This window comes from Tiliqua scincoides, chromosome 9 (assembly GCF_035046505.1).
Source record: "Tiliqua scincoides isolate rTilSci1 chromosome 9, rTilSci1.hap2, whole genome shotgun sequence".
Lineage (NCBI taxonomy): Eukaryota > Metazoa > Chordata > Lepidosauria > Squamata > Scincidae > Tiliqua > Tiliqua scincoides.
The window spans coordinates 36,815,050-36,829,308 of NC_089829.1; the positions used below are offsets into that span (position 1 = coordinate 36,815,050).

The window sequence follows — 14,259 nt, forward strand, 5'->3', positions numbered from 1 at the left end:
TTGGTCATTATTCATTTACCTCATTACTCACCTCATGCAGTCCCTTTAAACAAATCAGGAAGTACACTCCTTCATGGGTTTATAGAGACTGTGCAAGGAAGGGGAATGGGTGGGGAAAGGAATCAATGCAGCTCCATCCACAGCAGACTAGAAGGGGATGACAGTAACTCAAGGTGACCCAGAGTGTGCCACTCCCCCTCCACCTGCCATTCAAAGTAAGCCACATCGTTCACTTCAAGGGCACACTGGCCATGTGTGGCCTCCTAATGATCTACCTTTCCCTCTACCAACCAAAAAATCCTATTTGCCATGTATGCGGGCGCAGTAACTTCTATGTCGGAATAGGGTGCCACAAGCATACCATTAAGCATGTTGCAACACCCGGAAAATAAACAATACAGGCAGGAGGGTCTGCACCATCCCTGGATCCAGGAACAACACCCAACAGAGCAGGTAAGCCTCTGCCAGGTGGCACAGGGATGGGGGAGGGCAGAGATGGGGCAGATTGGCCCCAGGAGGGGGCAGGATAATTGATGCTGGCGCACACCAGTCCTCATACTCTGAGGGGACCTCCAGCCTGCTACTTCCCAGTGCTGGGTACAGCATGGGCCATGTGGTCCTGCAGTGCCAGCACTGGTTAGGACTGGGCTGCCCATTCTGCAAGAATCACTGGGTTTTAAAAATATTACTCTACAGGCCAATTTCCTTAACACTGCCACACTTTGCACAACTTATTCAATCCAGAGAATTCTGACACCATCATCACCTCCTGGATATGAGCCTGCCAGCACCGTTTTCCATGTCCTTCCTTTTCCACCAAAGCAGAATACAAAATCATGCCTGCTTGGAGGCAGGCTGTGCAGCATGGCCTTTCCCAGTTTGAAGAGACACTTTGCCAACAGTCTGAGGCTAAGAGGCAAAGAAGGAAGGCCCAGGGAGACAGACCAGGGACAGACTGCACTTGCTCCCAGTGTGGAAGGGATTGTCACTCCCGAATTGGCCTTTTCAGCCACACTAGACGCTGTTCCAGAACCACCATCCAGAGCGCGATACCATAGTCTCTCGAGACTGAAGGTTGCCAGTACAATACAGGTATGACATGACACCTGTGAATAACTCAATGCTGATAGAAATAACTCATTCAAGAGAAGCAGGCCCTCAACCAATGTATGCCAATCAGAATGACATTAATTTATACAAGGAGAAAGCTCGGGCCATCGAGCCACATTTCTCTCCTCGGCCTCCTGCTATACCTACGAGGTGCCTATCAACTGACATCTGGATACAGACCAGGCACAACACATCCCGTACCTGCAACAGAGGCTGGCTGACATAAACCCAGCCCGTTACAGGATTGACCTGGAAGTACTTCATCTTCCCACTGGCTGCAAAATACACAATGGAAGCGTTGGAACCAAAGTCGTCATCGTGCGCTGCAACACGAAGGAAGCTGGTCCCGACGTTTGTGTCTTCTCTCAGGAAATCTGGAAAAGTGGGTTTGACATTTGTTATCTACTTAGTTGTGCTGCAGATTGTGGAAAAACTATTTTCAGAACTGGCACAAGTGACAGCAAATACAACATATTCCCGTTCTCTACACTAGCCCAAAAAGCCTTTTTGCCTTCCACCAGCCTTGCAAACCCCCTTTACTGGTTTGAATCAGGGCTTTTAAATCGCAGAAATGCTAAGGAATAGAGAATTTCATTGTGCATCCATGCTGAATCATGATCAGTAAAGACTCATGGATTCTGCCAAAGTTCAGAAGTTCAGGCGAGAGAGAGAGAACATGCAAGCAAGGCAGGCAGGCAGGCAGGCACACACACACACACACACACACACTTAGACATCAGAATCCAGTGGGCCACAATTACATTCATAGTGCGTGTTTTCAAATCTGGGGCTGTTATCATTGACATCCAAGATGACAACGTTGATTTGGCAGATCCCAATGAGAGGCTCCACAGCCTGGTCTGTGGCTGTCACCGTGATTGGGTGCTCTCTCTGTTTTTCTCGGTCAAATATCTGAAGTGTTGTCAAGACACCTAGAAAGGGGAGCATAAGCAAAAGAAACTAAACACAGTATAATTCATCAAGGGCTGGGATGTGGAAGACGGGGGTCCACTGTCCATTATTTTCTCTTTTAAATTTCCAGATGGTGGGGGTTGGAGGGCGGCCAGAAACAGAACCAAGCTGCAATCCTTTGCTAAATTTGCACCAGCTGGAGTGCCTGGGAATTTGGGGCAAGTACACTGAACTAGCAGATACTGGAGATGTGCCACTGCTGCGGGATGATGATACGATGTATTGGGGAAGACCACAAATCATAGGAAACTAGTTCAACTAGACCAGTGATTTCATCATAGACTGGCAGTTGTTCACGAAGATGTCAGAGAAGGGTCTTTCCCAGTCCTACTGGGGATGCCAGGTCTTCACTTATGCAAAACCTTTGCTGGAGTCAAAATAAGCTGGGCAATCTTCATAGAACAAATTGCCACATTCTAGCACCAACTTGGGACTGCCTACCTCTTTCCATGCATCCTTTGAGAAGAGCATTATTTCTGCCCCTGCAAGACACAGGTCAACATGCTTTGATCCAGAATACGTTTTTCAAGTATTGCAGGACCAGGAAGATAAAAACTGTGGCTTGATGTTTCAGTCATTATTTATAATCAAGCTACAATGTGTCAAGTGGAAATTCAACCACCACTATAAAGCCATATTTAGCTGTAGCTTCTGCAGGGAAAACAGTGGTAACCCGTTAGGGCAAATGTAATCAGCTGGATTACGAAACCATTACATGTGCTTCTGCGTGAATAAAGCTGTAATTCAACAGTTGAGTGTTGTTTTTTAACCTGTATCAGGGTGAATGTTGAACACGGGAAGCACACCATCTCTGTGCATCAAGCCATATTTCACTCTGCCATTGGCCCCTTCGTCTGCATCCGTTGCCTCCACTTGCAACACAAAGGTTCCTACGGGCTGGTTCTCCAGCACAGAGGCCTGCTCCCGGTAATGCTGACACTGGTGAAAGAACCATCATTATTAAATACAATTTGACATGTGATGCAATCCACTGAAATCAGGGTCAACAGTGAAGAAAAAAAACAACACTCAAAACAGAAAATGGCTAAAATGAGGGGTGTTTTCCCTACAGGCAGGCAATAGAAGCAATCTCTCTTCTTGTTTTACTTAAAACATTGCTACTTTTAATTACTGGGGTTGTTTTGGTTTTTTTTTGTCTTCCTCCAAGGAGCTTGGAATGGTTATACAAGTTTTCCTCCCTGTTTATTTTCACAACAGCTGTGTGAAATTGTGTAGTCAAGATGGGGTCGTGGTTCAGGAGTTGGACTTAGACCTGGAAGATCCAAATCCCCACTCAGCCAACGATGGACCCTGGTTGACCTCGGGCCAGTCACTCTCAGCCTCACCTACCTCATAGGGTTGTTGTGAGGCCAAAAGCAAGGGAGGAACAATGTACACCACCCTGAGCTCCTAGAAGGAAGGGCAGTATAAACATGTGAAAAAGAAATAAATAGCTTATGGCCCAATCTTGAGCTGCCCGGCATGTGGGGCTACAGCGGTGCTGAAAATGGCTGCCGCCGTATCCAGTGCGCTCCAGGCAGCTGCCGCCTTCTCCTCGAGAGAAGGGAACTTTCATCCCCTACCCCCAGGTAAAGTGAGTAGCCCCACAATGGGGCCACTCGATTCTATGTCAGCCTGAAGGTCAGTGTAGAATTCAGAGCCTCCAAGTCTGGCGTGATATGAGGCAGTGCGTTTACCTTCTGAAATACAGGCTTGTTGTTGTTGACATCATCAATGTGTACAATAACCAAGGCGGTACTGGTGAGAGAGAGGGGTCCATTGGAGGCATTGTCATCTGTGGCTGTAACATTAAGTACATACTCTGGCCCCTGCAGGTTAGGGGGTGGATTTGACCGGAGGCGAATTAACCCTGCAAAAGACATTGGTGTGAGCTTTTTAATGCAGCTTTGTGTATGCTCCAGTCCTTTTCTGTTGCTAGTCATTACTGCAATCACTAAGTATTGAACTCTGAATGTAGAGAGCTGGGTTGAAATCCATGCTCAGCCATGAACCTCAGTAGCTGACCATGAGCTAGCTGCAACCTCTCACAGAACTGGATTATACAGAGTCTATCTAACATGGGAATTTTCTACACTGACTGGCACAGGCCCTGCAGGCATTCAGATGGGGTCTTTCCCAACACTACCTAGATATGCCAGGAATTGGACCTGGGACCTGTAGCATGCAAAGCAGGCACTCTGCCATTGACCTACAGTCCCTTCCCATTTTGTTTTCTAAACCATTGTTTCTCAACCAGTGGTATGGGTACCACCAGTGGTACTTGAGGGGGTAAATGCGGGACCCCTGGAGATCAGGCAATCAATGCGATGCGCAGAGCTCCAAAGCATGCTTTTCACACACTCTAAAAAGCCCTCCTGCCCACCCTGAGCCTCTTACTAGAGCTTGTCACATCACATCTCATCTAGCCTCTCAACCCAGAAGTAACTGGCAATTACGTCATCACCAGTTACTTCCAAAGGTACTTCCAATAGGAGGATCATGCAAAGTGGTACAGCGAAGTGTCCATCTAGTTAAACCTTGTCTGCACCAACCTGCAGCAGCTCTCCAGGACTGAGAAAAAAGGAGATAAGGGGATGCAGGGAATAAACTGGAGAATTATGTGCAGTTCTCTCAGGGACTTATGGTAGGGGATGGGCCATGGCAGGTTTTGAGGAGGGATTAAAGGGAAGGAAAGGACATGGCATCACCAAGGCCCTGTGGAAGGCAGTTCTCAGAATAAGGAGCAACAAAGGAAGGAAGGCAGTGACACTCGTGGGAGAAGGGCACCTTTGGACAGCTGGTTTCCTTCACCAGCAATGCAAATTCCACAAGTGCAGTACTGTTACAAAAAGTACTTGTGTACGCAACCCAGCGCTGCGGACCACTACCTGCAGCATTTCAAGCACACTATTTAAGACACTCTCACTTCGTTGCTTTTAAAAAAGTCGACTGACAGTTGCTGTGAGGAGCCTCTGCTCCTTAGGTCTTGGGGACACAGTAATATTGCTTCATGTTCCTTTAGGTCATATAAGTGCTAGCAAAAATCAGAAATCTACAAAAGTTTATTTAAATATTTTTTTTAAAAAGGCAAACCAGGCGTGAACTATCAGAAAAGCCGTAGAGAGCAGATGTCAGTCTTTACTACAACATGGTCCCATCACATCTATCATTTATCCAACATAATAAAAAGTGTCATTTGCAAATGGACTGCCGTTACACGACAAGTGTCACTCACTTGCAAATGCCATGTCTTTGTCGCTTATTTCTGACAGATGTCTCAGCTTCACCTTGGCGTTCCCCAGATATCAAGTGCATTTCATTGACAGTGCTGCCTTAAAATAGAACTGCCCAAGGAGACAGGCATAGATGGGAAGGGTGGGGACTGACAACCAAGGCAAACTATCACAGCTCTCAAAAAAAAACAGGCTCACATTCCCATAAAAGTCAAAAATTCAAATTTTGACAATTAAGGATTCTTTATAGTAGAGAAACTGTGCTAATATGTTGCAGTAAGACTTAAGACTCTCCTATGGCACCATAAAAACAAAAAGATTTATCACGGTAAGCAAAAGTTACAGCCTGTTTCATCAAATGCAACTCTTCGACAGAACAGGCTTCCAACAGATTTTTTTACAAAAAAATAGCTGAAAGCTGCAGGGAAACAGTGGTGGGAAAGAGCTGCTGCCTTCATGCTCTGGCCCTGGGCCTCCCATGAGGCATTTGGTTGGCCTCTATAAAAAATACGATGCTGGATTACATGGGCCTTTGGCTTGACCCAGCTAAGCTCTTTTTCTATTCTTATTTCCAGGGGAAAGTCTACTGGACAGCAAAAAAGGTAAGTTGAATACTAAATTGGGTTTGGAACATATCAGACTTCTAAGCTACAGTAAGGCAATACCTAACAAGAGGCAACGGAAGTTCTTCTAATTACCATTATGGCAGAACCCTGGCACTGCCCCACTACGGTATCCAAGGTCACAAAGAGTCATAGGAAAACCGAGTTCCTGGCACTCCAGGAATGCCACATCCCACATGCCAATGCTGGCATCCCATGTACCACACCTGGTCACTGAATCATGCAAGGGGCACTGGTAGCCATGCTAACAACATTTCCCAAGTTTCTCGGTAGCCCCAGAGCTCATATGGCAATGATGAGAGTCTCAGCAATTCCAGAAGTCCTTCTCAACCCTCCCAACCCCACCACATTGGAGAAAGAGGGACTGAGAAAACAGCTACTGAGATGCACTAGAGGCTGAAACAGATTCACTTTGGATCAGGTCCTGGCAAAGATGGATTGGGAAAAGGGCTCCAAAAGTCTGGAGAATGAACACCAGTCCACCCTCAAAGTTTACCACGTCACTAATTCTATCTCTCCAGAAAGCTACACTGAGATATCCAATCCTAGGATAAAAAAGCAATATTTTAAAAAAACAAAAAACCAGTTGCTCAGTGAGAAATCAACAGTGGTTAAATGGCTTAGACCAGTAGTTCCCAAACTTACTGCAGTCACAGCACCACCACTGTCCAGCTCTCCTCAGTGCCACTGTCTTGAATCGTGCAAGATCTCACACAATTCAAGATTGCGACACTGGGGAGAGCTTCTAAAGAGGCCACGGGGGGACAGGGGGACACACAGGACCCCTGTGAATTTGCCTCAGAGCCCTGGGTGCCACTGCACACAGTTCGAGAACCATCTACTTAGACTGAAATCCTATACAGGTTGAGTCTTGTAATTTGCAAGGGTTCCATTCCCAGAACTCCCATGGATGGCAAAAATCGCATTAAAGCAAAGCCATTTAAAAAACAATGTCCCTTTGCTAGGCAATTTAAAAACAGCCTTGCTGACCTTTTGAGATGTAAGACAGAGTCATTAGGCAGTCGATTCATCAATCAGTCTCCCTCCAGACACTTAGAAGGCTTCTCTCCAAGCCAGTAACCCCTCCCTTCACCCAACATGATTACCATTCTTTCACATGCTCAGGGGGAAGGGAGGGATCACTTGCCTTGGAGTGAAGACGTTCTGAGTGCCTGGAGAGAGAATGATTGATGGATTGTCAGCCGGCTGCCGAGGTTACTGTTAAACAACTTTTTTCCTTTAATTTAAAGGGCGCTTCTCATCCATGGATAATTGGGTTATATCTATACACATCCCTGGAAGTATGTCCCATTGAATTTAATGGGTCTTAACTCTGAGTAGACATGCAGAGGATTGTGCTGTGAAATAGTGGCAATTTCACTTTAACACCTGTGATACTGTGTTCAACCTATAAAGCAGTGAGAACTGGCAACATAAAGAAAGTCATAAAGGGGGCAAAGGAAGTCGCAGTCTACACAGGACTGTAGTTGTTTGCGACAACTCCTTGTATAACAATTTGATGGCATCTCTTTCTGAAGTACATTCAGATCTGGAGCATTAATATTGCAAAAGTACTATTTGCACTGAAATTAAATTTTCATAATAAGCGAACCCCTAAGACAGATCAAACAGAGAGTACGACAGATCTGTGGCATCTTATTTACTTGTGATTAGCTCCCTGACTCAGGAGAGTTCAGAAAGCCAGAGTAAAAAATTTGACTGCAGTTAAATTAGGCAAAGACATCAATGTAACTCCAAATATACTCTAAGACTTACTTTTTCTGGTTCAAAATACTGGTGTGTTTTTGTTTTTTTTTGCTAGCCCAGAAGGACTGAAATCAAAGCAATCCCAGTATTTTAATTAAGGTGTCAACTGTAAGGTAGTTAAAGCAAGGAATGAAGTACATTTGTCAAGACTGTCAATTTGGGGGATTTTCTTTCTCTCTCTCTCTCTCTCTCACACACACACACACACACACACACACACACCCCTCTTACAACTTGGAAACACTTGGCACTGGACAAACAGCATGGGAATCTAACAACATGCTTAAAAACATGCAACACTAGTTTAACAACATGCAATATGTAACAGATCTGAAGATGTTTCAAAAATGTAATGCTCTTTTTAACCTCATGACTGAAGACATGAGACAAGGGGAAAGTTACATAGGGCTGAATCCAATGGAGCAGAAGGTTTCTTCCACTCACGGAAGACCTGTTTAGATCTTGAACAGGAGAACTCCAGGTGACGCTCATGTACAAGGTGACCCAAGAGGACTGCTATAGACTCAACCTGTAATAGTACTGCATGAAGTTCTGCAGAAGCTTTCCTGCAAGAGTTTGCAGTTCAGCACTAAATGGTTGCATTCATTCTGTTCATGGTTCTTTGAACCTGTTCATAAGGTTTACATGTATCAGTCTCTTGCAAATTTGTATTTCATGCTCACCTGTACACATAAAACAATGGTCTAAAATAAGATGTTTGAAGGTGGGCAAATTAAGATATGCACATTTAACTCCAATGGTTCACATGCGATCATTACCTACATGTCAGCCAGTCATAACAGCAATGGAGACTGTGCACCCCATAAAACAAATTTAGGATCCTGGCACAAAGATCCCTTGCATCAGATTATATCTGTTCCCTTCCCCTCCTCCCTGACTATTTTTTAAAAGACTTATGTAATTCTGGTTTAGTTAGTACACCATCACCAACAGAATTGCAGAACTGCTTAAGAGAATCTTGACACAAAAATTGAATGTGAACATGAAGAATGTTTCATAAACACATGGAAAAATATGCATCTGCTTCCTCTCCACAATTTGCATAACAGGATTTATTATTTTCAATGGCACTTGTCTCCAAATTCAGATGACTCACTGATCTGCAGCTGTAGAGAAGTTTCTGATTGTCAGTGACTAGTTTACACCTTCCTATCCTCATCATATTGTAAACAAGTCCTGTTGGCTTCAATGGGGCTTACTTCAAAGTCACTAAGCTTAGGATTGAAGCTTTAGGTTGCTTCGAGATTCAAAATATCCATGAGATAGTATCTTATTCCCCCCCCCCCCAGTGTTGCTAAAGTCTTTAGGAACAGGCACTGAATTTCTGTCTAAGCACAGAAATCAACTTGCCACTGAAATCAACAACACTTCCAAGTGAATGCATCAAGGCAATAGCTGGGAGTATACAGAAGCATATCTTTTACAGCCACAGAGGATTTTTCCTAAGTATTTTCCAAAGAGCGGGGAAAAGATATGAAAGAATAGCTTAGCTGCTTAATAGGCAACGGTGTCCTGGTTTGCCTTCCTAGATGAGGAGCAGAACCTTAAGTGTTACATAGAAAACTTACAAATTGCACACAGAAATTGCAGGAGGAGGAGGAGTTGTGGATGTGGAATACTGCCAAGCAAAGCTCATGCAGCCAGGATACCAGGTGTCAAGGAATTGCTGAGACAAACAGCACAGTTAGATCAGGAAGCTGGGAAAGACATCTGCAGCAAAATCCAAGGCATATAAGAAAGGAGCAGGCAAACAAACAGCACTGGAAAGATTTGGGATATAAGCAAAAGAATCATCACAAAGAGCAAGGCGGGAAGAATAAAAGGAGCAAAACAAAGGGTTTCATGGGAAGGGCACAGTCAGTGCTCAACAAAAAGCACCCATGGTCAAGACTGCCAACAGCCTCTTTTTGCTTGCTTTTAGAGGACATTCTGGGAAGCTAAAGCTCAAGTACTGTTCTCCCTGGTGAGCAATCAGACACAAGTGAGTAGCAATTCCTTACACCAAGGTTTTGTGGACCTCAGGTTTCCATAAAATTTAAACAAAAATGAGCAATGTTTGCAGTGGCTTTGGATGCACATCCCAATCCTTTTTCTAGTTGTGCACAACCACCTGGTACTAGATTTTCATCAGCTGAGCATCTACAACAGTCACTGAAATCACACCCCTACCTTTCTGAGGGTCAATAATAAAGTTTCCATCCCGATTCCCTCCAGTAATGCTGTAAGAGACACCGTCCCCGTCGGGATCAATAGCATGAACTGTGGCTATCAGCGTGTTGGGACCTGCATCTTCAGAAACAAAACTCCTGTAGCTGATAAATACAAAGCACGAAGGAAGAAACAGATTGAAGGAAACAAAACTCTACTAATGCAACGGAAAGACATAACTGATTGTTTCCCTGTTCAGGAAGAAGGAGAAAGAACATGACAAAGTCTCAACAACAGAGCACCAGAAACAGGCAGGCAGCAATTTGCAGATACACTTGCATTGGAAGCTGCCTTATACCTAGTCCAATTAAGGGTCCACCTAGCTCAGCGTTGTCATCACTGGCAGTGATTTTCAATCAGTGTGCCATGGCACATTAGTATACTGCAAATGATCCTCAGGTGTGCTGCATGAGTTTGAGGAAAGGTCACTTAAGTAGGGCCATTGGGGATGTGAGTCCACAGCAGCAGTGTGGTGTGGCTTGTCAATTGTCAACAAACCAATGGTGTGCCTTGACCATTTTAGGGTTTTGTCACTATGATGCGAAAACAGTTGAAAATCGCTGCTCCAGGGTTTCAGAGAAGATCTCCCCCAGGCCTACTTGAAAATATCTAACATTGAACCCAGGACCTTAGGCAGTATGTCTACCTCTGAGTTATGGTCTCACCCCCCATACATTTGACAGACAAGAGGAGGCAGGGTTCTTGACAGGAACACCAATGTCTGACAATATGGCTGGAAATTGCCACATGACAATTAGGACAACCAGACACATCTGAAGCTTTAATTAAAAGACATAGACACACACACACATAAACCCCCCACATATCTTTACATTGGTTGTGAAAACTTGGGCACTTCATCATTGACATTGGAGACACGGATCTTGATGGTTGCTGTCCCAGTCTTTGGTGGTTCTCCTTTATCTACAGCCATGATTACAAACTCATAAAGGTGATTTGGGCGCTCGTAGTCCAATGTTGTTGCTGGAAAGATGGTGCCTTGAGTTGAAATGCTGAAATCAGGGCTCAGGGAATAGTACAACATTTCTGCATTCTCTTCTGAATCACAATCGCTGGCTGATACTGTTGGGGGAAAAACGTGAGGTGACAAGTGTGTGGTATTCAGGTGCAGTGAATTAAAAGTGCAATGTCCCTCTAAGAACAACATACTGCCCCCTCCTTCTTTTCCTGCTGCAGGCCTGTGCTAGAAACCCCACCAGAAAACCAAACAGAACTTAGTTATGTAAATTTGTTAATAATAATAATAATAATAATAATAATAATAATACAGGTATTTCTATACCGCCTTTCTTGGTTCTCAGATTTCTCCTTAGACTTTATTCAAGGCGGTTTACATAGGCAGGCAGCAATTTAAATCCCTGTAGGGGTTTTTACAATTTGAAAGAAGGTTTCTATCTTTCAAGAAACCACAACATTCAGATGTTTCTTTCTTGATCTGGCTGCACATTCTGGCCTCCATCCTCCCACGGAGTCTGCATTCCACAGTTAATGCTCAAACTCAAGTCTTAACCATCAAAATTTTGCGCTTGAAACAAAGTTGCAAATGAGAAAACAAACAAGCAGTGGCGTTCCTAGCCACTGTGGTGGCCAGAGCGGGTGCAACCCCACACTCACACCTGATGCCTCTCTCCTGAGGCATTCTGAGGGCTGGAGAGGCCACCCATGGCTTTGCCAGCCCTCAAAATGCCTCCTAAGGACCGAAAATCATTATTATGGTTAACAATTTTCAGCACTCAGAATGGCGCGCTGATACTATTGGCTGCCGACTGAGTACCACGGGGCAGGGGCATGGGGAAGCGGATGGTGGCATCCATGCAGGCATTTGACCCTTGTGTCTCCCTCAGATACGCCACTGCAAACAAGGTGCACTGCAAACAAACTCCAATGGTCACAGAAGATTTGATGCTTGCAATACAGTATTTTCCTCATAACGCAAGTATGATTTCAAATCAGCATCAACTACAAACTGATTTTTTCATATGTGCGTGACCATGAATTCCATCCTCAACACTCCAGGCGGCATCACATCCCATAACTCACACAAAGTACCACACCACAGAAAAAATAATTCCACACCAGAATGTAGAGCTTGATGGGGTGTTGGACAAATTGAAAATCTGTGAGCTACCTCTGGTTAGAGGGAGGACAGACCTTAATAAAGGCCCACTGTGCATGTGTCTCTGTCTCACATGCATATGTTCAGGAGCCTGCTGGACGGATCAGGCAGGGAGCTGCCTGGCTGCTAGGACTGGAGGTGTGCGTGGGGGGGAGCAAGGAAAAAGGGCAAGAGCAAAAAGAGTAGTTCCCCCTGTGTTCTCCAGTGGGGGGTCAGCAGAGCTTGGCCGAAAGGCTAGGCCAGACTGGGGTAGTCCAGGCAGCCCCCCCCCCTCTAGAAGTTCTAACTCTGGTCTGCCAATCCTGAGAGGAAGGAGCTACCCAACTGGAGGGCGAACCCAGACATGGAGATCCCACTGGAGAACCCTGTTTTTTTTGCAGTCAGACAACAGCCAATGCCAATAAAGACTTATGTCAGTGGGACTCTAGTCTTTTTCTTTCACTATGACCATATATCAAGCAAACCAAGTTCTTAGCCTATATAAGAACTTCCAGGTCTGGTCTGCTCCTTCAGAAGCTCAGCCCTACCCAATCACCATGCTTTTGCTCCATCCACTCTAACTGTTCTTGCCTAGTTCTGCCTTATCTCTCAGACACTGCAACTCCACTCAAAGCCTCCCTATCCTTGGTGTAAAGTCTGACAGCAAGATGTGAAATCATTTTTTTCCGACAAATATGGTGCTAACCTTGCAGAAGTGCAGTTGTTTCAGCCACTGTTTCAGGAACATTGTCTTTGGTGTATATAGACTGCTGGAACTCTGGGGCACAGTCATTGACATCTGTGATTACAACCCAAACCTAAATGCAAGAGCAAGACAGCATTTACTAGTATCCAAGCAAATCACGGTTCTGTCCATGCTGTAATGTCTGAAGTTAGAGTTTTCCCAAAATAATTATCTTCAGGATATTAGTCTAAAAAAAAAAAAAAAAAAAAAAGAACTGCTTTTCCTCTAGAACCCTCCTCTAGAGGCCCAGATGGCAAAATCTTCTTAAAGGGAGAGAATTCTAAAGCCTCCATGCCACAACTGAGGAGGCCCTGTTCTGGAGCAGCTTTGCTTGGGAAATATGAATAGCGGGTGACGACAAATACAGAACAGAATTAAATATACAAGTGGAGACTGAAATGTGTAACAATGAGACACACCTACCTCAGCTGTACTGCTGAGCTGCCCCTGGTTTTCTCTTGCTTGGACCAGCAGCAGGTACTGGTGCTGATCACTCTCGAAGTCCGTATTTCGACTGAAATGGATGTCACCTGTTGCTTGGTTAATGCCAAAGAGGCCACTTGGATTAGTTACAAGACTGTAACTCAGGGATTTGTTTTGATGTGACACAGCAGACACCGTCAAAAATCTGCATGAAAAGTTTAACAAAAATTGATGGCTTAAAAAGCAAGGTGCAAATTGAGTCAGTTCCCAATATTTCATACTCTTGTGCAACTAAGGGTGGATTGCTAGACAGGTTGAGCCTGTTTATCCACAGATTCTATATCCACAGATCTGGCTCAAAGTGGCTCCTCTGGACCTACACTGAGCCAGACTTGGCTCGACCTGAATCGGAGCTGTGCTCCAATTGCCTGCAGAGGGCTTTCTGAAGCCCGCAAAGGCCAAGTGTGTCTGCCTGCAGCCGCCAAGAGACATTCCAAAGACCACAAAGGATGCACAGGACTGTGCCATAAGACAGGAGCAATTTTAACATTATGCAGAGTGAGACAGTAGAATTCTGGACTGTTCTCCTTCAGACTGCAGGTGCTGGAACCGTATTTTAAAATGCTTCCCTACGCAAAACACACACACACACACACACACACACACACACACACACACACACACACAAATACCCCTCACTGATGTATTAAATGAGCACATCCAAAGAAAGGTTTAGGGCAGACCTCGCTCCAATTTGCTATTTGACAACATTCAGAATGTGTTTTGCATGGGGGAATATTAAAAAATACAACTCCCCCCACATGCAGGCTGAATCAGAAGACTTCAGAATTCTATCACCTTAGTTTACTATCTTATGCTGTGTAATGTGAAAGGCACCCAAATCCACCGCCCGTCCCCCTCCCCCACAATCCATATCACCAAGACTCATGAACTGGTTGATCCCGCGCTGCCCTCTACCAAACATCATATGGCCACTCTGTACCAATGCACCAGTATGTACCAATGAAATATCCTTTGAAA

General features: G+C 44.8%; 1 protein-coding gene across 1 annotated transcript in view; it reads right to left on the minus strand.

The window, feature by feature from the left end:
* Positions 1-14,259, minus strand: part of LOC136660657 (neural-cadherin-like) — a 91,756-nt gene that overhangs the window by 40,312 nt on the left and 37,185 nt on the right. The window contains exons 4-11 of the mRNA XM_066637965.1: positions 13,219-13,423; positions 12,757-12,868; positions 10,768-11,017; positions 9,896-10,038; positions 3,780-3,952; positions 2,853-3,021; positions 1,872-2,042; positions 1,312-1,484 (exon numbers count right to left, since the gene is read on the minus strand). Coding sequence (XP_066494062.1) covers positions 1,312-1,484; positions 1,872-2,042; positions 2,853-3,021; positions 3,780-3,952; positions 9,896-10,038; positions 10,768-11,017; positions 12,757-12,868; positions 13,219-13,423 — 1,396 coding nt within the window. The remainder of the gene's footprint in view (positions 1-1,311; positions 1,485-1,871; positions 2,043-2,852; positions 3,022-3,779; positions 3,953-9,895; positions 10,039-10,767; positions 11,018-12,756; positions 12,869-13,218; positions 13,424-14,259) is intronic.